General features: G+C 39.5%; 1 protein-coding gene across 1 annotated transcript; it reads right to left on the minus strand.

Moving 5' to 3' along the window:
- Positions 1-4,783: 4,783 nt before the first annotated feature.
- Positions 4,784-25,656, minus strand: LOC109997454 (zinc finger protein Xfin). Its single transcript, XM_065953398.1, has 10 exons — positions 24,655-25,656; positions 21,767-22,939; positions 19,785-20,078; positions 17,398-17,961; positions 15,392-16,150; positions 13,264-14,039; positions 8,060-8,306; positions 7,756-7,820; positions 6,607-6,700; positions 4,784-6,502 (listed from the first exon to the last, which is right to left on the minus strand). Exons 1-10 carry the CDS (start codon positions 24,917-24,919, stop codon positions 5,460-5,462), a joined length of 5,280 nt encoding a protein of 1,759 aa, XP_065809470.1. The 5' UTR covers positions 24,920-25,656; the 3' UTR covers positions 4,784-5,459.

Genomic DNA, 25,656 nt, shown 5'->3' on the forward strand with positions numbered 1-25,656 from the left:
AGGAATGAGGAAGGCCTAAACAAACAACTTGGAGAAAAAGAAAATGTGATAAAAAAAAACATCATATTCTGAGCATAAGGCGTCAGGTAGAATATTTAAATGAATCAGGAATGACGTGTTTGAAAGCAGAAGCCGTCCATAAACACAAATGTGCGACTTTTCTTTGGCAATAATTGCAAGGAAAGAAATCACTCCATAAACAGAAGTATCAGGTAGCTTCTGGTACTTTTTTGGAATTTGGAGTTCCTGTTCATACAACACATTTTAGGAGATCTGCAGAGAGATGATTTAAGGAGGAGCAACATTTTCTAGAGCATAGCAACATCAGGGAAACAGTGATTAAAGGAGACTAGATTAAAGACAGAGATTGGAGTTTGTTTACGTCCGGGAGATGTTCCCTTGAATTAACTACTGGTACTTCATCTTTTTATGAATGTGAATTTTCCATCTCTCTACTTTACTGCACAATCTTCAGAGTGAAAAGATACATATACTGTACTTGTCTTTGTTTTCTACTTGCATATATGCACCTGTTATAGAGTGGAGAGGTGGAGGAGCCAAAGGGAAGTTTACCAACCTTAAAGTGATAGTGACAACAACAAACAAGAGAAAGTTTAACTAACGCTGCCCTCTGCTGCTCGTTCACTAGAGAGACAAAACATCAGACTGGGTTGAGGCTATTATTCTAGTAGATTAAAAAAAAAAGCTGTTAGTCATGAACAATTGTGTTGATAGATATTAAATGAAATCAGCACAAAGTCAAACAATTCACATGATGCAGCTCCCAACATCACCTGCTTTCTGTCAATTATTCTCAACTGTAAACTTTACGTCCATCACATGCAACCTAACAAGTCATGTTGGCGCTGGAAAAAAGCAGTGTGCAGTTTTTTTAGCCGTTGTATAGACTAAAAAGAAAATAAAGTCGTTATTTAGAAAACAATGATTTGCAGCTCTAATTATGAGTATCAAACTGTTATAATGAATACTGTGTTTAATGACATATTCTTTAAGAAATTGATTGTTATAAGAGACATCCTCTAACACTTTAAAGGTCACATATTATCCTCCTTTATAATAAGTTTAAATAAGTCTCAGAGCTCCCCGAAACATATCTGTGAAGTTTCTTGTTCTAAATCCACTCTGATCCCGTATTTGATCATGTCTATAAACCCCTCTATTTCAGCCCTGCTCAGAACAGGCTGTTTCTGTGTCTGTAGCTTTAAATGCAAATGAGCTGTGTTTGACCACGCCCCCTCTCTGGAAGTAGATGTAGCTTGGGCTTTCTTGCACCATGCCGTATTGTTTAGGGTGAGAAAGATGACTCAGAGGGCAGAACAAACACCTAGCTGTGGGAGTGTCACCCACCTGGTTCAGATAGAAGTGATTCTACCCGGGGGGGGGGGGGGGGGGGGGGGGGGGGGGAGAGTCAGCTCTCGTACATTTATAACGTTTGTTTGTCCTTCCTCTTATCAGACGAGTCTCTGCCTCCCTTACTCTTCACCGTCCACTCACACTAAACACGGACCCTACACTCTGCCTGTTCCCACCTTCTTCCCCAAAATATATGCACAACCACTAGTCCACATCCTCCTCCCTCCAATAAGGGAAACATTTCCATGACGTTGAGCCCCCCTTTTTAATGGCCTTACAAGGTCATGAGAATTTTTCAAGCAGTCTGTTTTAGTGCAGTGAAAGAGCAGGTATCCACATGAACCGGTCTGCTTCAGGGAGGGAAGGTTCAGTCTATAAGCACACACTGACAGGCTGCAAATGACTTCTCATACTAGTTCTACAAGTTAGACTTATGACTCCTTACAGAGATATGTATGTTAAAGGTGACTGTCTTTTCGAGAAAATGCAAATTATGTTTAAACACAATCCGACCTGTTTGACGACTTCACAATCTAGCTGTACACCGTCTGATGAGTGTACAGGTACACTTATCAAACACAACTTAAAGAAAGTATCTCATTTAAGTCCTTACTTTTTCAAACTGAGATCAATTTCATGTATTTGAGTGGGGATGAAGTTGTAGAAACGGTAATCACACTTAGCGATTCTCAGAACAATATTTGTTATTTTAATGATCGAAAGTGTAAAAAAAAAAGGCCGTTCAAATAAAAAAATGCAAATCTTCAGTAATAATTTGAACCCGAAGCTGCCGTGAGCTGAGGAGAGAGGGAGCAGCTGTGGTCCATTCAAACTCACAAGTCGGCAAATATTGACGTTTCTCGTGTCCTTACTGCGTCTCGTAAACATGCAGAAGTTACGTTTATGTCTCTAATGAAGCGACAGAGAGCAGAGGGCGGAACACTGTCACAAAAACATGCACCAATGTATTCCTGCAATTTAGACAGTGTGCAGGAGTTCACCTACAATTTAAAATCTTACAAATCAGGTGCCTTCTTTTTGTTGCCACAGACATGACACAGGTATCGATACTGTTTGATTTCTACAAGAACAAAACAAATCTTTAAAAAAAGAACAAAAAAACATGCTTTGGCCCAAGGGGTGCCTGTAGCCAAGCGGTTATAGTGTGCACAGGCCGTGTACAGAGGCTTAAAGCCCTCTGGAGCAGGTGTCCCAGGTTCGAATCCGACCTCTGACCTCTTTCCTTCAAGTCAATCCCCACTCTCTCTCTCTCTCCTGATTTCTGACTCTATTCACTGTCCTATCTCTAAAAAAAAGACAGATAAAGCCCAAAAACAAATCTTTAAAAAAAAAGATGCTTGGTCTGAGCGAACACCTGGCAAGAATCCTTCAAGTCCATGAGTGGAAATCATAACCTTCAACATGTTAACTTCTTCCATAACTGTGCATGTTTGTAGAGGAGCTCTTCAAACAGAGACAGTCAATATTTGTCTGTCAAACATTACAGCTGCTTTATTATCAAAACTAACAACCTGTGATGACAACTTCTATTAAAGGGAAGTAACTCTGTCGTAACTGTTCCTAATCCGTGTGCATACTGTACTACCTGTTAACCCTTTCAACAGCTGATCTAAAGCCATGTTGACCACATAACCAAACCTCATAAGCAAAGGCCAGAATGCAAATAAAAAAGGACTTATCAACATGGTCCACTAAAAGATAAATGACACCTTTAATAAAAGGTTCCCTTGCTCACAAAACGGACACTTTAAGGGCTCCTTACACCGGTTTCTACCTCAGTATAGCTTAGGATCAAATTCTTGCAATGTTTTTTTAAAATGTGGAGGAATGAGGAAGGCCTAAACAATCAACTTGGAGAAAAAAAAAATGTGATAAAAAAACCCATCATATTCTGAGCATAAGGCGTCAGGTAGAATATTTAAATGAATCAGGAATGACGTGTTTGAAAGCAGAAGCCGTCCATAAACACAAATGTGCGACTTTTCTTTGGCAATAATTGCAAGGAAAGAAATCACTCCCTAAACAAAAGTATCAGGTAGCTTCTGGTACTTTTTTGGAATTTGGAGTTCCTGTTCATACAACACATTTTAGGAGATCTGCAGAGAGATGATTTAAGGAGGAGCAACATTTTCTAGAGCATAGCAACATCAGGGAAACAGTGATTAAAGGAGACTAGATTAAAGACAGAGGTTGGAGTTTGTTTACGTCCGGGAGATGTTCCCTTGAATTAACTACTGGTACTTCATCTTTTTATGAATGTGAATTTTCCATCTCTCTACTTTACTGCACAATCTTCAGAGTGAAAAGATACATATACTGTACTTGTCTTTGTTTTCTACTTGCATATATGCACCTGTTATAGAGTGGAGAGGTGGAGGAGCCAAAGGGAAGTTTACCAACCTTAAAGTGATAGTGACAACAACAAACAAGAGAAAGTTTAACTAACGCTGCCCTCTGCTGCTCGTTCACTAGAGAGACAAAACCTCAGACTGGGTTGAGGCTATTATTCTAGTAGATTAAAAAAAAAAGCTGTTAGTCATGAACAATTGTGTTGATAGATATTAAATGAAATCAGCACAAAGTCAAACAATTCACATGATGCAGCTCCCAACATCACCTGCTTTCTGTCAATTATTCTCAACTGTAAACTTTACGTCCATCACATGCAACCTAACAAGTCATGTTGGCGCTGGAAAAAAGCAGTGTGCAGTTTTTTTAGCCGTTGTATAGACTAAAAAGAAAATAAAGTTGTTATTTAGAAAACAATGATTTGCAGCTCTAATTATGAGTATCAAACTGTTATAATGAATACTGTGTTTAATGACATATTCTTTAAGAAATTGATTGTTATAAGAGACATCCTCTAACACTTTAAAGGTCACATATTATCCTCCTTTATAATAAGTTTAAATAAGTCTCAGAGCTCCCCGAAACATATCTGTGAAGTTTCTTGTTCTAAATCCACTCTGATCCCGTATTTGATCATGTCTATAAACCCCTCTCTTTCAGCCCTGCTCAGAACAGGCTGTTTCTGTGTCTGTAGCTTTAAATGCAAATGAGCTGTGTCTGACCACGCCCCCTCTCTGGAAGTAGATGTAGCTTGGGCTTTCTTGCACCATGCCGTATTGTTTAGGGTGAGAAAGATGACTCAGAGGGCAGAACAAACACCTAGCTGTGGGAGTGTCACCCACCTGGAGGAGGGGTTACAGCCCTTTGTGATGTCATGAAGGGAAAATCTCCAAACTCATAATTGGGGGGTTTGTAGACAGACTGGGGAAACATATTAGTATTATTAAAACCTTGGTGAAGTGTATTTTGCATGATACAGTATACGACCTTTAAATCGTGTAACTGTCAGAGTAGATGAACAAACAATAAAAAAATATCATCAAATTTAAACAAACATTTATTATAAATCATACCTAAGGGTGAAGGACTTTTGGGAAAACATTTAATGGAAAAAATTCATCTTGGAACAAAAGGCAGGCAGGTTGTTTATTTTTTCTTTTCTTCTTCTTCATGTTAACACCAAATGTAGTCCTGAGAGGTGCTTCGCTGGCTAGGAATGACAAGTGAAGAATCCATAAGGGGTTAAAGAGCATCTTGTGCTTCTGCAGCTTCAGTGCTGGGATAAGTAAGGCCGGGTTCTACAGGAGAAGCTAAAACAAACTGCATCAATGAGTGAATGTCAGTATATATGCAGGTAAGACAAAGAGGGGATCCGTGGGAATGTTTTTTCCTTTTATGACTCCACTTTGTAGACTTTGTTTTTTTTTGGGATTTCTAGCTTAGGAAGTGTCTTGAAAATACTGATATTTGTGAATTCTGTTTTTGGGTTCAGTTCAGTTTTGAGTTTAAATAAAAACAACAAGACAAGTAATTTTAAAAAAGCGTCAAATCCATCCACTAGGAATCTTGCATAGTCAAATATGCCATAATTTACAAAGTCTGTGAGAAATACCTCATAGGTATAAATCCAAAAAGAGAAAAAGCTGCAACTGAATGTCTCTTTCGTTTGGTTTTCAGTGTCACCTGAGCAGTATGCCTCTCTGTGCGCCTCCCCCTCAGCTGTATGTGTGGATGATTCTGTGCCGCTTCAAATGGTGCATCATGATGAAGGATTTCCCGCACAGCGAGCAGCTGTAGGGCCGCTCGCCGCTGTGTGTGCGCTGGTGGACCCTCAGGCTGCTCTGCTGCGTGAACCTCTTCCCGCACTGTCCGCAGCCGAACGGCTTCTCGCCCGTGTGCGTGCGGTAGTGAATGCTGAGGTGGGAGGAGCACTGGAAGTTCTTGCCGCACACCGTGCACCAGAATGCGCGCTTCCTCTTGTGGCTCTGCTGGTGTAGCTTGAACTGGTGCAGGCGGCTGAACGCCTTCCCGCACTGCGAGCAGACGTAGCCCCGCGCCATGCCTGAGGGGGGTCTGTGGGAGGCGTGGAAGTTGCCCGATGTGAAAGTGTTTGGCGCTGGAGTTACGACATGTCTCTCTCCAGCCGAGGCCTCCCTCTCCGAGTGTTGATCTGGCTGTCTCAGATGTGCAGCATGCGACGGGTTTCTCTGCGGGTAAATCTGATCCTTCTGCGGCTGAGCGCCCTGAGGTCTGGACTGAAAACTGGACGACTGCGGAGCGTCCTTCTGATACTCGCTGTTGAACATCCCATTACACGGCCTCTGAGCAGACAGCTGCTGAACACCGGCCGACTTATTTGAACCCAGGTGAGCATCAGAATGGTCCGGGAATGTTTGAGAATACTCCTCCACCACGCTGGAAAAGTCAGGAAAACCCGCGTCAATGTCCTCGCCTTCGATTATGGACGACCAGAGCTGATTCTCTCGTTCGTCCATGGAGAAATCTGCTGCGAGTTGACTCTGCTTCCCCACGATGTGCTGGCATCCGTCGCGACTGTATCCCGATTGGTTCTCCTCCTTCTCCGTCTTGACGTTAAACTGAAGGTCACCGATGTCTCCTGCAAGCTGCCCAGCGTTATACAACTCACCAAAGTCGGATGTTTTTCGCCTGGAGACCTCTGAAGGGTTTAACCGACGGCCGTTTTCTAGCTGCTGGCTCTCTGGAGCAGCGGCTGGATTAGGGAATGAAACAGCAGAACCTGAAAGTGACAAGACAACACATGTGGTACATTTCAAACAAAGGCTTAGCACTATTTTTTTTTAGATCTACTTGTTGCAAAAACTACTGGGCCGTTTGACTTACCCATAGGTCCAGCAGAGTCAGTGATCCACAGCGTCTCATCTGGACTCTCTTCCTTAATTGTGAATGAAACCGTGGCATCTGTAATCTCAGGAAACTACAGAGAGGAAGTTTGGAAAATTTGAATTTGCACTGGTGAGTTTTTTTGGCAACTTGGAGGCAATGCAGTCTAAAGAAAGACACTGACATATCCTCATCCTGTAAAGCTGTGTAAGAGAAAAATGTTAGCAAACAGCAGCTCATTGGGTTGACAGACTTCTGTACGATACCAAAAGAAGTTCTAGGCACCAAATATTGGTATATATATATTTTATAATATTTTAATTAACAGAAATTGCAGGCAAATTCCTATATTGCAAAAATAGAATACAAATTAAACTTAGACATTGCTATATCTATCTCTTTTGCTCTTGTGTTCAACCAAACAAAGAATCAGTGCCACTGCAGATGAGAGGATGATTTTAGGCTTCTTCAATCTTGACAACCTCCCTTAGTTACCCTTATCCACGCAGGGGTCAAGGGTATTTTGAGGGCCCTTCTCTGGGCAGGGTTGCCAGGTTTTTTTTTAGTTTTGCTTTAATGAATCGTTCTACTTCCATACATCCACAGAGCAAATTTTAAGTGCTAATGTATGTTATATAGCTCATTTAGTAACTTAAACAATTTAGGAAGTAGATTAAACAGCAGTGTAGGGGAAACTGCTTTCAGTGCTGGTATACTGGCCATGTGTGTGAGAAGCATGTCCCTATAAATAACAGAGTGTAAACCCGAATTTCCCTCAGGGATTAATAAAGGATATCAAAATAAAATAAATGTAAAAAAAAAAAGAAGGAAATATTGCAATACATTTGACGATGATAGCAATACTATTGTACTTTAAAGGAAATATATACAGGGTGTTGTGGCAGAGGTTTGACTGGTTCTTGCATTGGGCTGGCTTGATTAGCTGTTGGGCTAGTTTAGTGGCTGGATTTGGTGACCAATGGTCTGGTGTTGTTATCACACAGACCTGGCAGCCCTGGCCCTGGTGGTCCTTTGCAGGGGGGCAACTACTGAATGTTCCTGGTGGTTTGTAATCAGGCCTTGATTCATGGATGACTACAAAACATGTTTCCTGTGCAATAATGTTTACAATAAAAAAACAACACAGACCTTCATATCTCCTGCAGGGTGCGGACAGCTTCCCCCCACATCACTTCCTCGGTCCATGTAGTTCTCTGGTGCAGAAAAAAGGGAAAATACTTTTTTTTTTTTCTTTGTACAATAAAATACGACATGAAAACAGGAAATGATTCCAATACTCAAGAACAACTTACAAAATTTTCTTAAACAGAATTTACTGCAGCCTTTTACTTTCTGTGCATCTGACCACATGCATGTTACCTCTGCGTTAAAATGTAAACAAACACCCAATTAACAGCAGTCATTAATTATGAGCAAAGACTGAGCATCTTACCAAACCCTCGCTGCAACTGGGCACTTTTGTTCTCCATCATTAACAGTTTCCTCTTCAGCATGTCATTCTCGCTTTGCTTGCGGGATATTTCAAGGTGCAAAAACGCACATTTGTCATCGACTAGTTTGGATATCTCTGACACTGCTGCTTTAACCAAAACCTCCATTATTGAGGACAACTGGGTTTGAAAGGGAATGCAGGTCGCCATATTGATGCATGCAACGTGACGTGTGAGGCAGATGTATGATTAGACGGTCCTTCCGCGTTTTAAATTTGATAAAAAATGCAAAAATAAGCGACGTACAGCAACATTTGACATCCCTGTGTGAAGCTAGCTGCAACCTTTTCTTCCGTGTGGCGGAGGGGTTTACCGTAAATACACGAATAGAGGCGCAGCGGAAATACATCAAGGAGGAAGAGACAAGATGAGTCTGGCATTATGGCCTTTACCTTTTCTTTCTTTTTTACATTCATTTGTTGGTATTTCATACGGAAGACGATTAGAGTCAGATTTGAGAAAAACATATTATTAGGTCTTAGGAGGAAAAAGTCAAAATGTCATGAATAAAGTTGAAAAGCAATTTCCAGAATTATGTAAAAATATTGAGGGAGAAAAGTCTAAATGGCATGAAGAAAGGTAAAATATAATATTATACAATTCTACAATTCACTTAGCAGACGCTTTTATCTAAAGCAACGTACATCAGAGAGTAAGAACAACACAAGCAAGGATCTAGAAAAAAAGGAACAATGTCAGTAAGAGCAAACGATCAGCTTCGAGTCTGATTGGACACACAGGTGCTGACAGGAAGTGACCAGAGGCAAAGCACAACTTTGTGGGCAGTTCTTGAGAGCTCTAATCAGTATAGAAACCATCTTATAAGTCATCGTTATCAAACAAAAACAATCGTCACAACCATCATCATCATCAATAATATCGAGACCATCGTCATTAAGTTAGTAAGTATTCATGAAAGAGCTGGGTCTTTAGCTTTTTCTTAAAGGTGCACAGGGACTCTGCAGATCCAATGGAGTTTGGAAGTTCATTCCACCACCGGGGGGCGACAGAGGAGAAGAGTCTAGTCAGAGACTTAGGACCCTGTTGTGAAGGTTGGATCAGACGCCTTTCATTGGCAGAGCGTAGTGGGCGGGAGGAAGTGTAGACCTGGATGAGAGAGTTAAAGTAAGGAGGAGACGTTTTTGTCGCTGTTTTGTAAGCGACAAACTTCGTGAATGAAGTTGAAATGTCCAGAATAAAGTCATAATGTTGAGAAAAAGTCGAAATGTAGAAACAAATAGTCGAAATATCAAGAATTAGGTTGAAATACAATTTCTTATCATTTTGACTTTTTTCTCGGTATTTCAACTCTATTTTTCACATTTCTAAAACATTTTTGGCGTATTGCATAGTGTAAAGAAAATCTTCATGCTCTTTTTCTGAGCCATTAATACAGTTAATTATGGCTTTTTTTTTATTTCTGTTGGCCGGGCCCTAATCCTCTTCCATATTTTCAGGTAAAATTAAATTTGACTTACCTTTTCCTGTCAGGCGGGCATGGGCACAGTCTTTGAAGTGACGTGAGCTTCTGTGTAAAATATGCTCATTAATCTTAAAAGCCATGATTGCGAGAAACAAAAAAAAAAATGGTTGATTGAAGACACTTGTATTTAAAAGTGTATGTTCCCAGCTTTACATTTGTATCACTTAAAAATATCAACACTGATGGCTGTACTGGTCAACTCTAAAAAGTAAAACATAGCCAGTCCGCTAGTGTAACCCTTTTAACCCTGTTTATGTAAAACAAAAATACAAAACAGAAGAATGATTAAAATGGTCATCAATGAACAACCAGGTTAAAAATCAGTTAACTTGAGTCCAAAAATCTCAAACTTGTGTTGATATTATAATGATTGAAATGGGGGTCCTTCAAGGCTCCCCCTTGGGTCCCCTTCTGTTTTGTGAAGATCAAATGTGACATCTTTAATATGAATCTGGAGGCCTTGAAAAAAGGATAAAATAATAGTAACATAAACAGAAAAGAGGAAGACAACATATACTGTACTTACACTAATAAATATGAAAATAACCAATACCAGACTTCACATTTTACACAACGTTTTCTTGAATTTATTTAAAAATAAAAAAGCTAAACAAAGATAATTACATCTTTTTCTTTATGTTGATTCTTTTTTAACATAATTTAACTTGTAAAATGTGTAACTTTATACCCATGAATCATGCTACGATTGGATATAAGATTGACAATTGTTAATCAGTGAGCTTGTGTTGCAAACTACTGAATTACAGCAAACTGGAACACATTAAATAAAAGGGGAAACATTATTATACATAGCAATAAAGCATTGAACCTCTGAATCCACAGGTTCAAAATTCTGTTCCCATGTGAAAAATGTGGGCAGTAATCACTCTGTACTTAGAGGGTCACACTGTCAGCTGCGTCAGGTGCTCCTTCTGTGCTAAGCTGGAGTGTTAGTTTCGTCAAACTATTTTAATGGCCTCTTAAAAGTCCAGCCACCTCCTACAAAACAACTTCAAATAGCAGCAAATATTCAGAACGCTTCAAAGCCATTTTCTTAACCAATTTAATGGCTTTTCTACAACATCCTTGTGCAGTGCTTAAGGCTGGCCGTGTCAAACATTCTATCTGATAGACAAAATCACAGACCATTAAAACAACCCCCAAAAATCAGTCTAAAGTAAAAGCTTCCACAAAGAGTAAAGTTGACATAATGCACTTTTTTTATGCACAAATCACCAAAATTTGAGAGTTTCTTACTACCATGGTGTGACGCATTTCCAATTGGAAACCAATTACAAGATAGAATGCGGGACATAACGTTGGGATTAATTTGATTGGATTGTTAGCTTCAACAAAGCTTTTTAATTGGTCGAAAAATAAATAAATGACTCTAAGTGCAGGATGAGTCATCAGACGTTTTAAAGGAAGAGAAAATACAGTTATTTTAATGTAAAAATACTCAGATAATGCTTTATTAAAATATATTTGGCAGGTAATGGCAGATTGATAAACATTTACACAGGAGTGCTGGATTAAAACCCGGGACATTTAATTTTTTAATTTCATGACTTTGAACTCCCCTATCTGAGATTATAACATTATCATGTTTCATTGTCATATTTGGTTATTTGGACATCTAGTAGATCACTGAAAACCTTGATTTTTAAGAATCACAGTATTTGCTTTACATTTGCCTTCGGACAATATAAAAAACAACAGACTAATTAGCTACTGTTATAAAAACACGTGCACCTTTAGAGGCATATTAAGTTGAGGTTTACAGTACTTTACTGTATGAGGATTGTTTTCGGTTCAACTTAAAATGAAGACACTTCTCTCTGTCTGTTTCATCAATGTAAAATATCGCTGCAACTCTTTTTAAACAAAGGCCTTAAATTATGACTGAGAAATATTTTACCCTCACAGGACCTTCCTCCAAAGGAGAACAATTAAGTCTTACAATATCTCTAGTAACAGCAGAACATCTTATCAAAGATTTAGGTGTTGAAATGGCAGACTATTAGTATTATAAATAATAATAATAATACTATAACATTTTCTTCATAATCCAAAACTTAAAGGACAGGTTTTGAAATGAATTAAATAAAAGGAACACAAACCAGCGAGGCTAATAGGTCTGAAAAAGTTTAGTTACCTTAAAACTCAATGGTAGTGTCATATATTTAGAACAGACCTACACTATCGGTTTACATTTATTATTACATTGCAAAAAAGTCTGATAAATCATTAACTAGTAGGGATGTAACGATACCTCACAATACAGTTAAAAATCACTCTAAATATGGACAATCTAAACCAATGAGACAAAAACATATATTGCAATACTCTATTTTGACCAGCAGAGGGTGCTACCTGTTTTTAGCCTTGACATTAGCAGCTGAAGAGAAGATGCTTACAACCATGGTGGAAAATAGAAGAGTTTGTTATGGCTGAAACCACGGCTTTGATTTAAAGCTGGGGGTGTAGGAGGGGGGGTATGTTTTTAATATAATCTGGGAAGCCTGTTCACCCAAACAAGTGTAAGAGCCACAGAGTGTATACATGCTAAGGTGTTGTAAGGATTTCAGATGAGTGACATCATGACTCAAATTTTCATGTGTCACTTTCCATAATGAAAAAATATCCACTGTATTCGACTTCAATTTCATTTCTTTATAAAAACATTTTTTAAATCGTTATAAAATGCTTTCGTAAACCCAGTATCGTGAGTGTATCGTTACATCCATAGTAACTGCTATGGTCAGCAGTTACATAATGTTAATTTGGCTATTTTAAACAGAATATGATAATTTAAATAAAAGATAATAATCAGTCGAGTGTAACAAGTGGTCCTCCTGAGGCCTACACTGTGAAGAGAGTTCAACATACACGGAGTATTTTTACGTTCACCTGGCTTCACTAACCTTAAATAAAAGAAATGTTGCCAAGCAGTCACATGATTAAAGCTGGTTACCGACCAAGGGTTTCCGTGAGCATGTTTGCTTGAACGAGGCGGTGTCAGCATATGACCAATCATAGGATCTGTCATCAGCAGATCATAAAATTCCACGAGCAAACTTTCATATAAGAAAAGACATTCACCACAAAATTCAGACTCGGCTGTATTTGCAAAATGCAAGAAAAATTTTTTGAAAATCTGGAGTTAACCCTGAACTCAACTCGCTAACCATAAATCCTGCTTCACAGCAGAGGCCTCAGGTCTTTACATCTTTGGTCCTCCTGGTCTCAGTTCATGCCGCCCGGGTTCTGATGATGTTGATCTTTTTTTCTTTTTTTTTGCTTTGTGCTGATGTAAGATTTGCTTGTATGTAAACCCCTGTGTAAAGGTGCTTTATAAATAAAGTTATAATTATTATTGTTCAGGGCAACAGCTTTGGCTGTAGCTCAGAATACTCAACAACGTTCAGTCATCTTAAGAAGACGTCTTTTATAAAGAAGGTCAAAGGAGCGGAAGTGTAACATGTTTGCTGTAGATTTTGAAGGTTTTTTTTTTTGGAAGATTTCAAGTAGTTTTATAGACCTCACTTTGATTTGTCCACTGAGACAGAATTCAATCGGACGATCAGTTCAGAACCGAATGCTGAAGTGGAGAATATTTTACAGTGTTTTTTTTTCTTGCTGTATACATGACACGTGATCTTATTGAACGTGCAGCTTAAGGTGCAATTTCAGGACGCTCATCTGGTTAAAATATTTCCCGCATATGTGACAGCTGAAGGATTGCTCGCTGATGGTTTGACACTGATGTCTTTGATAGAAATTGAAACTATCAAAGCTTTGCCCACAAGCCGAGCATATGAAGCAGTTTTGTCTGGTCGCGTCTCCTCCACAGTTGTCCTCGTCATTGCCCGAGGCGATCATTGAAAATTCAAACACCCCTCCCTCTTGATTCCCATCACTCACAGCGGTGTACTCGTTCACGGTCACGGCTTGTATGATGTGCTGGTCTTGTAACTCAGGTGCTAGAGTGTGATCAGAACTTCCCCCCATAATGGAGTACTGATCACTGTGCATCATGTCTTCCTTTTCTTTGTGGTCTAGGAAAGGCAGGTCTTGATCTGGTGAAGTGTATCCCTGCTCACCGGTTGCTCCGGTAACAGGACTGATGTGATACTTGACATCAGGTACAAGTAAACACACGTTTTGATCATCGGCATCACTCCTCCTCTCTGTCCTCTCAGACGTCCACAGCTGAATTTGGTCGTGTGCTCCTGTGCCGTTATCGTCCCCGGCCTGATTTAAAGCCTGAAAATCCTCCCTGCTCCGCTCCAGCTTTACCATCACTGCCTGCTCACCAGCTGCCTCTGTGAACGTGGAGCCGGGTACGTGTTCTTCAGAAGCTGCCGGGTCCTTTAGTAGATGATTATCAGGCATTGTAAACATGAGGGGATGTGGCTCCAGCATGTCGGTGGTCTCCCCTGTTAAAAGAGCAGAATACAGTTAATAGATGAACATTAAGATTCAGAAATTCAGAAAGATATTTGTCATCATCAATGGTTGGGTTTAATATATTTCACAATGAGGGTTGAAGCTTTTTAAATCTTTCATGATAATTCACACTAAACAAGATGTAGATGTGCTTATCTATAGAAGAGAAGTCTACCATGTGACTTTTACTAACCCGTAATAAAATAATCATGTTTTTTTTTTGTGAAATTATTAAGTTCGCTTTTCCAGAAATTTTTTTTGTCTTTTATTAACTTAATTCAGTGGTTCTGAACTGGTGGGTCGGGACCCAAAAGTGGGTCGTCAGGGCTGTTTTAAGTGGGCCACAAATATGTGCCTGGAACATAAAAGTCAAACAGATTTTGAAAGCACTTTGTTTTGTTCCGTCTCTTTGTTCTGTCACGTTGTGTACCGTCCGAGGTCCAAACTGCACCATGTTTTTATTAAACAAATCTCATTGGTTGAAAAATTTCAGACATTTGGGTCTTGATCTCTCTTTTTTTTCATGTTTTTGTTTTTGTTTATTATTTTAAATGAGTTTTTTTTATCTTCGTCTTCTGTAAAGCACATTGAGTTTACGTTTGTATGAAATGTACTAAATAAAAATGAATTGAATGGAATTAAGGAGTTGGTGGTGTGTCCTGAGGCTAGAATTAACGATCTAATTGGTCATTTTAGCTAATTATACTGATCATATTTAATGCAACATGATCACATTTTTGTCTTCAAATATTATTAAACATGTACACTCTCCTATTAGTTCATCAAAACTCATTGAAAGCTTCACCCTTTTAATTTCATTGTTTTGTTTGTAAATCGAATATGCTCATCTTTTTTATTTACTAAAATGCCCAAATATCCCATGGTGACAGATTCTCCAATATCAACATCTACATTTTATATTTGATTATAACAATACCAGACATCTAGACATGTTAATGGAATCAGGATAAGGGTGACTTGTATTGTAAACATTACATTTGTCTGAAAACACACCTCCTTAAATCCTGTCAGTAAAGAATCAAGAGGGGTCTGGGGAGGAGCCTCTCAGTGGAGGTCTGCAGAGGTTGTTGAGAGAATCTTTGGCCATCACATGCATGTAGTGAGTCCCTTCCATCAGAACAGTGAAATGATTTGATATAGCTGACCTTACCGTCTGTCAAAAGCCCCCTCACCTTTGCGAAACTGAAAGAATCTGATCGTACTAAATGGCTCAAGCACGTATTAAGATATTAAATTCCCGAGCAAGACTTATTATTAAACTAACTGATAGCTGACGCTGCAGGCGGTATGTTATCTGGGAATGGCTCTGCTCGTCTCTTACCATTTCTGTGCGTCTTCATGTGGCCCTTCAGGCTGCTCTTCTGGTTGAAGCACCTCCCGCAGACATGACAGCCGTACGGCTTCTCCCCGGTGTGAATCCGTAAATGTCTTTCCAGGTGACCGGCTCGCTCAAAGATCTTCCCGCAGTACGAGCAGAGGAAGCACTTCTTCGGTTTGATCATCTGAAAAGACACGCCTCCTCTCTGCATGTGGTTATTCAGCGTGGATCCCGCCATGCCGTGCAGTCCGGCGTCACCTGACAGCATGAGCGTGTCCGAGGATGCGTACGGTGTTTGAGGAGGCAGGCTGTTTTTATGCTCCCCGTACGGTTTCCCTGGAAAGGAGAATGTGCTACAAGACGCTTCAACAGGCGTGGAGAGTATTTGAGATATCCCAGGGAAGGACGAGGAGCTCTGCGCTGAGCCGCTGAGATACTCTGTCCTACTGATCTCTGAGCCGTTCTGTCCTTGAGGCGTGGACATCCACTGCTGTCCGTCTCTTTGAAATGTCGTCTCACTGAGGTCGTCTACTCCTTCCACCATCTCCTGGTTCCCTTCCTCAAACACTGGTTGAGTTATCGTCTCCTCTGCAGGCTCAGATTTGACTCGTACAGGTGTTGTGTCCTCGTTCTTAGGCGGCGGGGCTTCCTCAGCTTTCTTCTGGCTCTCTGTCTCGGGCGGATGAGTTTCAGGACATGGAGTCACATCGGGAATCTGCTTCTGTTCAATCATTTGGATCTCAACTGGGTGTGGCTGGACACCTGTTGGAATAGAAAGAAGTCATCACAGGCGGTTTAACCACCCACTCAGAAGAACCCACAACCTTTTTTTAGCATTTGAGCGGTAAAGGTAGGTCATGAAAAGTTTGATATAATAATCAAACATGGCTTACCTGGCTGCTCTAAGTGTACACTTTATTAGTCCTGTTTCCATTCAATTGTTAAAGGAATCATTCAGCCACACCAAAAAATTAACCAATTTTGCCTGTAGCCTCGTGGTTAGTGCGTGCGCCCCATGTACAGAGGCTACAGTCTTTCAAGTGGGATGCCCCAACTCCAGGTGAGCTGCATGTGTGAAGGGAACTTTACCCTACCCCCTTTTGATAAAAACATGAGGCAAGTTTAAAACTCTTTTTTTGTTCAATGACTACAGAGTACTTGTATCTAATCATGCAGTTAATATGAGCGCTTTAATTATAACACTTAAATGACCTGATAAAAATATGCTTCAGTTAACACTTTGTCTCCTCAATATTTAGGACAGATTGAAATATCTTTGTTCTGTAAATAATTAACCTCTTACTATCTTGTGATATTTCAACTCCTCCTTCTGTTTGGTGATTTGATTAGCAGAGCTAGGATGTTACTTTAACAGCTCGTTTGTTTGACTCTTACCGTTAAAGGCAGAGTGGATAAAGCTGCTCTTCTTATAAGGCAGTGAGGTGAACACAGCTGTCAGCCCCCCCCCCCCCTCATTAACTGTCGACTCGCCTAAACCACATAGATTACCTCTGCTAACTCTGTGATGCAGGGGGAGTGTCAGAGGCTGACTTCCTGTTGTGAATCACATTAAGACTTCAAAAATGTACAAATGTACAAAAAGTTAGGGACGTTAAAGAGGTGATACGGTTTCAAAGGAGCCACCAGAAAGTTCTGTGTGTGTGTGTGTGTGTGTCAGTGTTTAACTCCTGCTGTGAACACACAGACTGGGTCACTAATTTGACGCCGACACAAAATCAATATGAATGCTCAAAGACGTGATGACGGCTGAGCTTTGGCACTTTTTTGAAGAAAAAAAAAAAAGAAGCAGTCTGAAAAAAGCTAGTGATGACTACTTGTCTATCAGGGACCTCATAGTGGGTCAAACAAAGTCCCTGGTACCTGCAGTGGGAACGCACCTAATACATCTTTAGGTTCAAAGTCCCTGCACACAATTATGAAAGTGGAAACGCAGCTTTATTAGCAAAAGGAAGGTCAGAACTTCTTCTGCTGTGATAATTCATACTTACATCTCCTGTGGATCTTCATGTGCTCCTTTAGGCTGCACTTCTGATTGAAGCGCCTGCCGCAGATCTCGCAGCGGTACGGTTTCTCCCCAGTGTGGATCATCTTGTGCCTCTCCAGGTGCCCCGAGCGCTCAAAGTATTTACCGCAGTACGGGCAGAGGAAGCCCTTCTTGAACATCAACCTCTTGGTCGTCCTCCTCCGCACTGCGCTGTACGAGCTGCGGTACTGATTGTTTCCAAGCAGCCCCCGGCTCCACAGGCTCTGCTGAAACCCGCCCGAGCCGCTGCAGGGTCCGGCCAGTCGGGAGTCCAGAGAGCACTCGGGAAGATACGACGTCGGGTTCTGTCCCGCGTTTAAATACTCAGAGTTGTTGCGTCCGGCTTGAGTTTGTGTTTCCGGTCTCCATCGGGCACGCTCCCCTTCATACAAGGCCCGCTGGTCAGACTGTCCGCCGGCCTCTTCGCTCCCTTCTTCCACAGGTTCACGTTTCACCTGCACCTCAGGTAAGGACAGGCGGCTTTGTTCTGTTTCAACGGGCACATTTTCCACAACGTCGCTCTGAGTATCTGGAGAGAGGCGGTGACAAAGAAACGGAGCAGAGAGTTTAAAAAATGATTCCGTCGATTAGTGTAAAATCCTTTAATATATAAAGTTTGAGAATGAAGCAGTTCCATATTTTTAGACAAAATCATGTTCTTACTAGGGATGCACCTATTATAAAAACCAGGGCAGATACCAATACTTAAGTTTCAAATAACGATTTAGCCGATTGCATATTCTGATACCGATGTTTGTTTCATGACTTTTTTTGGTGTCAGACTCCCACATTGCTGACATTTTTTCTCGTTTGACCATGAAAACAAAGTCAGAAGACAGCAGGTTAGCAGGGAAAGGGGAGGCCTTAAAGAGACAGTACCTGAAATCCACTCGTCAGACAGTGGCTGAACTGAAGGTTTCACAGACATCAGGATGGGATAGATGTGTTTTTTTTTTTTGGAAATGACAATTCATACAAGGCAACTACAGATGTTACCCAGAGTTAACAACTCAAAGTGAAAATGAGCATAGTACGGCCGTGTCACATTTCTTGCACTTCCCTTCCCTTCCCGCCCATCACAGCAGCTGTTTGGTGTGAAAACAAACTTTTATGTCACGTTTTCTCCAGATCGTTCACTTCTCTGTGAGAGAAACACAAATCAAAGACTAAAGCAAAGGAAGTTTTCTCTTGACAAGATACATAAAAATGGAGACAACTGTTTGAGACACAACAGCTACATTGTGCAGGGACACCAGCGCCTGAAACCACGATTTCACAACAATTTCATAGTAAATTTAAACCTGCATTAACTCATTTTTCATGTGATCACAAAACGGATATTCCGTGCCCTGAAGTTGATATATCAATTTATTTAGCAAAAAGCTCTTATTCATATAGTCCACATCTTTAAGATAAAGATAAACTTTATTGATCCCCCGTGGGGGAAATTTGTGCATTGCAGCAGCTCAAGAAAACAGGGGAACGGGAATATAATTATTACAAATAAAAATTGAAGTTAAAAATCAACATATTTACATAAGTTAAATATAAAAATACAATAACGGAAAATTACACATTATCTTCACTCTCTTTTGGTTTTGTTTTTGGACTCCCAAGGAAAATAGATAGTTAATTATCTGCTTAATCTTCCACTATGTTAATACAACACTAGTTTCTGCCCCTTTTTCTCTCTTCTGATTGGTACAAAGCCAGAAGCGTAAAATTTGTTTTTATTCTTTTTAACTGATAAAAGCTCCTCGCAGTTGTAGAGAGGAAGGAGCCCAAGTCTCTACTGCTATCACTATAAGTATTATTAGAGAGACTGCCCATTATGAAGACTGATCAATGAGGGAGTGTTTTCATATTAAACATATTTACTCTGATGTGTTATTTTATGACAAATCAGTGCAGAGAGAGGAGACATCCACGGAGCTGTCAAACATGCTGCATGTCTGTTATTGACACAGCTCTGTCAGGAAAACCTCCTTTGCATCATTGGTAGTATCCTACATGTGATGATTCAAGATTCAAGATTCAAGACTTGTATTTGTCACATGCTCATACAGATGTGCAGTGAAATGTAAAAGACTGTACAGACAGAATGCAATAAACACTCAAATGACTAATACACATAAATACAGTGAAATAGAAATCTAATGTTTGCAGGTCATTGTGTAGTTTCCAGGTTTGGTGGCATCACAGATACACTGAGATGTTAAAGAGGTGTGATCATCAACAAAGATCAGACAGGAGGTAAGAAAACTTTGGTGTCACAGTGAGACCCCTGTCCTCCTCCTTCCCCCCCCCACACACACCACCACCATGCTGAATGTGTGTGTACAGTCATCTTACCATCTCTCCCCCGGTGGTCGGGTCGCAGGGTCACTCTCTCCCGGGCTTCTCGCAGCTCGTTGTGCAGAAGCTCGATGTTACTCTTCAGCTTCTTGATCTCATTTTCACGCTGACACATCTCCAGCCGCAGCACCACCATGCCGTCCTCCACAACTTTGGCGATTTCTGCCACGGCTGCTTTGGACAGGACATCGATTATGGAGGTAATCTGAGCCCGCAGAGAAACGCCGTTCAACATCGTTATGAACCAACAGTAACCGTGCAGCGTTGAACTTTTAACCGAGTAACAGTGTCCTCATATCCGGCGCCAAAGCTGCGATTTAAGCCGCCCGGGTTAACCGAAAAAGGCCATGACGAAGCTGGAAAAACGGACACCGAAACCGCTGCTGTTTCGGTTTAATGTGAACCGCTTTGCGCTAGCAGCAGCTAATTGGTACAAAGAATAAACAGAGGTTTTTCTGTTAACGGAAATGACGTCACAGTCACCGTAAACATCAGTACAGAGACGCGACGCATATTGCCGAGGGACTTCCGAGGTAAGCTAAATAATAATAATAATAATAATAATAATAATAAAAAAATAAAAAAAACATTGAAGTCGCATTGAAAAAATAATCCAAAAATAAAAACACAATATAATTCTTCCCACATGTTATCATTTAACTTTTAAACAAAAATGTATATCGTTTTTTTTTACTTTTTTGGGACTATAGGCGCAAAGCATAGACTGTAAAAAATAATGTATTATTATTATTATTATCATTTACAGTCTATGGTTCAAAGTCTGATATAAGTATATAAGTCAATTCAATTACAAATAAAACAAACACATTTAATTTCATCAAAGCATAGACTGTAAAAAATTATGTATTATTATTTACAGTCTATGGTTCAAAGTCTGATTTAAGTATATAAGTCAATTCAATTACAAATAAAATAAACACATTTAATTAATTTTAAAGCATACACATTTGAACATTTAAAGAATTTTAAATATATTTTTAAAGCTGAAAATGTTTTTCAACCTTGTTAAGAGAAACCCCTCAACTGTTTTTTTTTTTTCGAAGGTCAGGTAAAAAACTGCCAATTTTAATTTTTAAGCCAACATTGAAGATCAGTTGTAAAGGTGGTCACAATATTCCTAGTTTGACTTTAAAGAGCTGTATTAAAAATACACGCAGTAAAAACATTTGATGCACTCCGACAACCACAAAGTTAATATAACCATTTTATCAACTTTTAGGTTACAAACATAAAGAGTATTCAGTTCGCATGTTTATGAACTGCTCAATCAAATCAAAGACCATTGAAGAAAAGCAAAATAAATAGAATCGTAATATAAGCAAACTAACAAATATACCTTTAAGCACATTTCAAAATGTAAAACAGGTAGGTATAGCAATTAATGTAGTACATGTCTGTCTTTATTTACTCATATCTAAACTTATTTAAACTATAAATACATTTATATGATAATAAACAAGGGTTTACAAAGTGTGTATATACGTACAACTTGAAATGGGTTGCAAATATAAAACTCACAATGAATTATTGCATTAAACCCACAACCTCTTTACTTCGATGAACTTGAATCATAATTGTTGTGGTCTGATGCAATATGATAAATCACTCAGAAACCACTCGAGTGTAATGAAGGTGAAAAAGTGACTTGAGATTTCTTAAAGAACGTCATGAAGACAAATCAACATTACAAACTATCACCCAGGGAGAGGACACCAGAAGCTTTATTTAATGCTACAAAAAGATTGTGATAACATCAGAAAAACGACTCATGCGAAAATTAAATTAAATCATTAACGTTTTAACCAAGTACTGATCTGATACCTGCATGTTACATTTTGCTCCCAGCCTAGGATTGTTGCATCAGTTAAAATGTAAAAGTATACTGGCCGGACAAATAAAGGTTTGAGAGAATTCTTTTCAAATGTGTCGTTTAAAGCCTCCACTGTCTGAGCTCTATCTCCCCAACAGGTGAGTCTCTTGATGTGTTTTGAGGTTACTCAGCACAGTGAAGCTTTTACCACACTGCTCACAGATGTGCGGCCTCAGCCCGCTGTGGAAGCGCTCGTGTCTCAGGCAGTTGTCCTGCCTCGAAAACTTCTTGCCGCAGATCTTACAACTGTAGGGCCTCTCTCCCGTGTGCACGCTTTGGTGCGTTCTGAGGCGTCTCTTCTGGGTGAACGATTTCCCGCATTCGAGGCACCTGAAAGCTTTCAAGGGCCGGTGCAGGGCCTTGTGCTCTTCAAGCTGAGACATGCGGGGGAAGCCCCTGCTGCAGACCGAGCAGGTGAACAGTTTCTGGTGTGTCCTCGAAACATTCGTCGCTGCTTTGGCCCTTGGGCTGTTTCTACCTCGGATGTGATCCTCTACGTTGGGTCCTATCCTATTGGTTGTTTGTCTCTGTGCATGAGGAGATGTCAATAACAACCTGACTTGTTGTAAGCACTGCTCCTGTCTGACAGCAGGGTGTAAAACATGCCTGAGATGTTCATTATTTAAATGCTCTGCGGTGGTTCTTCCCCTGCACACTGGTTGTCTCTCCATCTGCACACTGAGGGATGTCTCTGTGATTTGCTCTGCATTGTTTGTATTTCTCTGTGCAGCATACCGCTCAACGTGAGGTGTGGTAAAAACCTGTGTTTGCTCCAGTGATGCAACAAGACTTTTCTCAAACATGCTACAAGCAGGAGGAGGCCAGATCGGGTCTTCTTGCTCTAAGCAAATATCCACTCCTGTAGTGTTTTCCATTGTATCCTCTATTTCCATTTCTTCTTTTATCCGCACACTTCGGGATTCATCCGTGATTTCCTCTGCATCAGTCGTATTTTTATGTGCAGGATATTGCTCAACGTGAGGAGAGAACATCTGTTGCTCCTGCGTTGCAACAGAGCCGTTCTCAAACAAGCTACAAGCAGGAGGAGGCCAGATCAGTTCATCTCGCTCAAAGCAAATATTCACCGCCGTAGTGTTGTCTGTTGATTCCTGGGGGGCCGGTTCATCTGGCGGCTCTTGTTTCACCACTGGCCTCATCTCGCGGCTCTCCTCGGCTCCATGTGTTGCAGGCTTGCAGACCGAATCAGTAGTCTCCGGTACCAGATACACTGCAAATGTTACCTGATCCTCCATTTCACCACCTGAGTATGACAGAAAGAGATTTAACCACAAAATGCAAGAGTGAGTCAACAAAGCAAGGACCAGTTGCACTTTCAATTCCTGAATAAAAACAGCTTGATAATGAAAGCACATCCAAGATGCAAGATGTGAGGTAAATGTTTTAACATTTAATTCAAGAGCTTACAAGGGACAAGCAAGTAAGAGACCTCAAACCGCAATTGGTTGATCAACTACTCGAGATACTAAACCGTACACTCTGTACACACTGCACACACTGTACTGGACAGTTGCTCTGACATAACGAGTCATTTTAGGGTTGTAATCTTGGACTTTAGGACATCCCGGTGGCCACTTTTCACCATTCTCTGTCATTTTATGAACCCAAACAAGAAACTACTAATTGTAAATTAATTGGTGTAAAAAAAACGATCTTGGACATTTTAATTTATTGGCTTTTTGGTTGGGTTAACTGGAGGCGTATATGTGTCTTCTTGGGCACTGACTGTCTTTGGTTTCAGTGATAATAAATTGCATTTCTACATGTTATGGATTGTTAGTCACATAAAGCAAGGAATTTGTTTTCGTTTTTTTTTTAAATCATCTTAAAAAAATCAAAAAGATGTAGCCCTAAAGATTAAAGTTAGTCATCTGACATAATAACACTTAAATACCAATCAATCAAACTTTATTTATGTAGCACCTTTCAGACAAATTAAATTGCTTAACAAGAGTGCAGAAAAGTTATTGACAAAAAGTAGTTTATAAAATCATTGAGAGACTAAGGCACACAAATAAGAATTAAAAAAAATATATGTATAAAAGTAAAATAAAATAAAATACGACACATAAAAGCAACAAGATATTAAAATAAATACATAAGAGGAAAATATTAAAAATTGTAGTGGGATAAAAAAAGACAATACAGTAATGTTAAGATTTGAATTGATATACACTAGACTGAATAAATGAGTTTTAAGACTGCGTTTAAAAATCTCGATATTCTCCTCTCAGACCCTCAGGAAGGTTGTTCCACAGTCTCAGAGCGTAACAGCTGAAAGGTTTTCTGTCCTGCTCTGTGGAACAACTAAGAGAGAGGAACTGGAGGATGTGAGGGGGCCGTCCAGGTTCATAAACTAAAATCATATCTGATAGTCTGGTGCAAGGCCATGTCATGCTTTATAAACTAATAAAAGAAATTTAAAATCAACACAAAAAAAAATAACGTCATGGTTCATTTCATCCAATTCACAATCCACAATATAGTGTTTTTAATTTTGTGCTATGATAATAATATCTTATTTTTTAAATTTATGATAATATCTTATTTTTTTAATTTATGAAAATAATATCTTATTTTTTAATTTATGATAATATCTTATTTTTTAATTTATAATAATATCTTATTTTTTAATTTATGAAAATAATATCTTATTTTTTAATTTATGATAATATCTTATTTTTTAATTTATGATAATATCTTATTTTTTAATTTATAATAATATCTTATTTTTTAATTTATTTTAATAATATCTTATTTTTTAATTTATGATAATAATATCGTGCCCTGTATGATAGCCGAATTTAACAGGGAATCATAAAAAGTCGTTCAGCATCAAAAGTTATCGCCTGCATGTAGTGCGGGTTGTTTCTAGTGAAGTTAAAATGTGAAATGAACAGTTTCTGGACGTAGTTTGGTTTTGACCAGCAGTCGGGAGCTCATCCTGCAGAGCCTCACCTTCACCTGGCACCTGCTCGTCTGTCTGCTCCTGCTTGTCCACACAGGCTCGGGTCTGTGCTGCCTCCTGAGCTTTGCAGAGTTCAACCTCCATCTGTGTCAAGCTTCTCTTGAGCTCCCGGATCTCGCTGTCCCTCTGACACATCTCCAGCCGCAGGACCACAGCGCCGTCCTCCACCAGCTTCGTGATTTCAGCGACCGCGGCTTTAGCCAACACGTCCATGATGGCGGCCACCTGCGCACCGACAGAGGACGGGAAAGACATCCTGGCTTTTGAGATTTAGGATCGACAGAAACGAAGTGTTTATGCTTTATTTATAGCAAACAGTTGGTGCTCCAGCAGTAAAAAAAAAAAAACAGGCGAAACATCTTCCCAGCGAGCCTTGTTTAGATTTACTTCCGGGGAAATAAAACGGCGGATGTGACGTAAGGTCAACCGACGTAACTCTTCTAATAAAGGTGAAATACAAATCTCTGTGTGCATATAGTTGTTTATAATCTGTGTATTTTGTCTCTTTCTTTGTGTTTTGTTTGTCTTTGTCTTTCTTGTTCGTGTTTTTTTTTTCTTGTATTTTGTGACGTCACCGTGTCTCATTTTAAAAAAAAACTTTCTTTATATGTTTTAAGATGTAAAAAATGTGACATATTGTATCAAATAGTAATTATTTTATAATTATTATTTTCCAATAATGCACAGCTTTGGCCAGGTTAATTTTTTTAGTTATTTAGTATGAGACGGTTTCATATTGTTAGACCTCAAACAGGAACAGGATTATTTTACAACTTAGTCTCCTCGTGCTCATTTTATAATTTAAATGTATTCCTTTTAAAATATTCAAGATGTAAATATTCATGAAGCACAGGTTTGAAATGAGCCATTCACAACTTCCTAAATTATTCAACTAAAAAAACAAAGGATGTATTTGCTTTTTTAAATTTTGTTATTAATTAATCCAGAAATCTTTCTCCCTGATTTCCGACTCTATCCACTGTCCTGTCTCT

The sequence above is a fragment of the Labrus bergylta genome, chromosome 4 (genome assembly GCF_963930695.1).
Source record: "Labrus bergylta chromosome 4, fLabBer1.1, whole genome shotgun sequence".
In the NCBI taxonomy this organism is placed as follows: Eukaryota; Metazoa; Chordata; class Actinopteri; order Labriformes; family Labridae; genus Labrus; species Labrus bergylta.

Coding starts and splice junctions, on each gene's coding strand:
- LOC109997454 (XM_065953398.1), bottom strand. CDS start 24,919: ATGTCTTTCCCGTCCTCTGTCGGTGCGCAGGTGGCCGCCATCATGGAC. Junction 17,962..19,784: donor CGACCACCGGGGGAGAGATG/GTAAGATGACTG, acceptor GCCTCTCTCCAG/ATACTCAGAGCGACGTTGTG. Junction 14,040..15,391: donor CATGAAGACGCACAGAAATG/GTAAGAGACGAG, acceptor CTCTTTTAACAG/GGGAGACCACCGACATGCTG.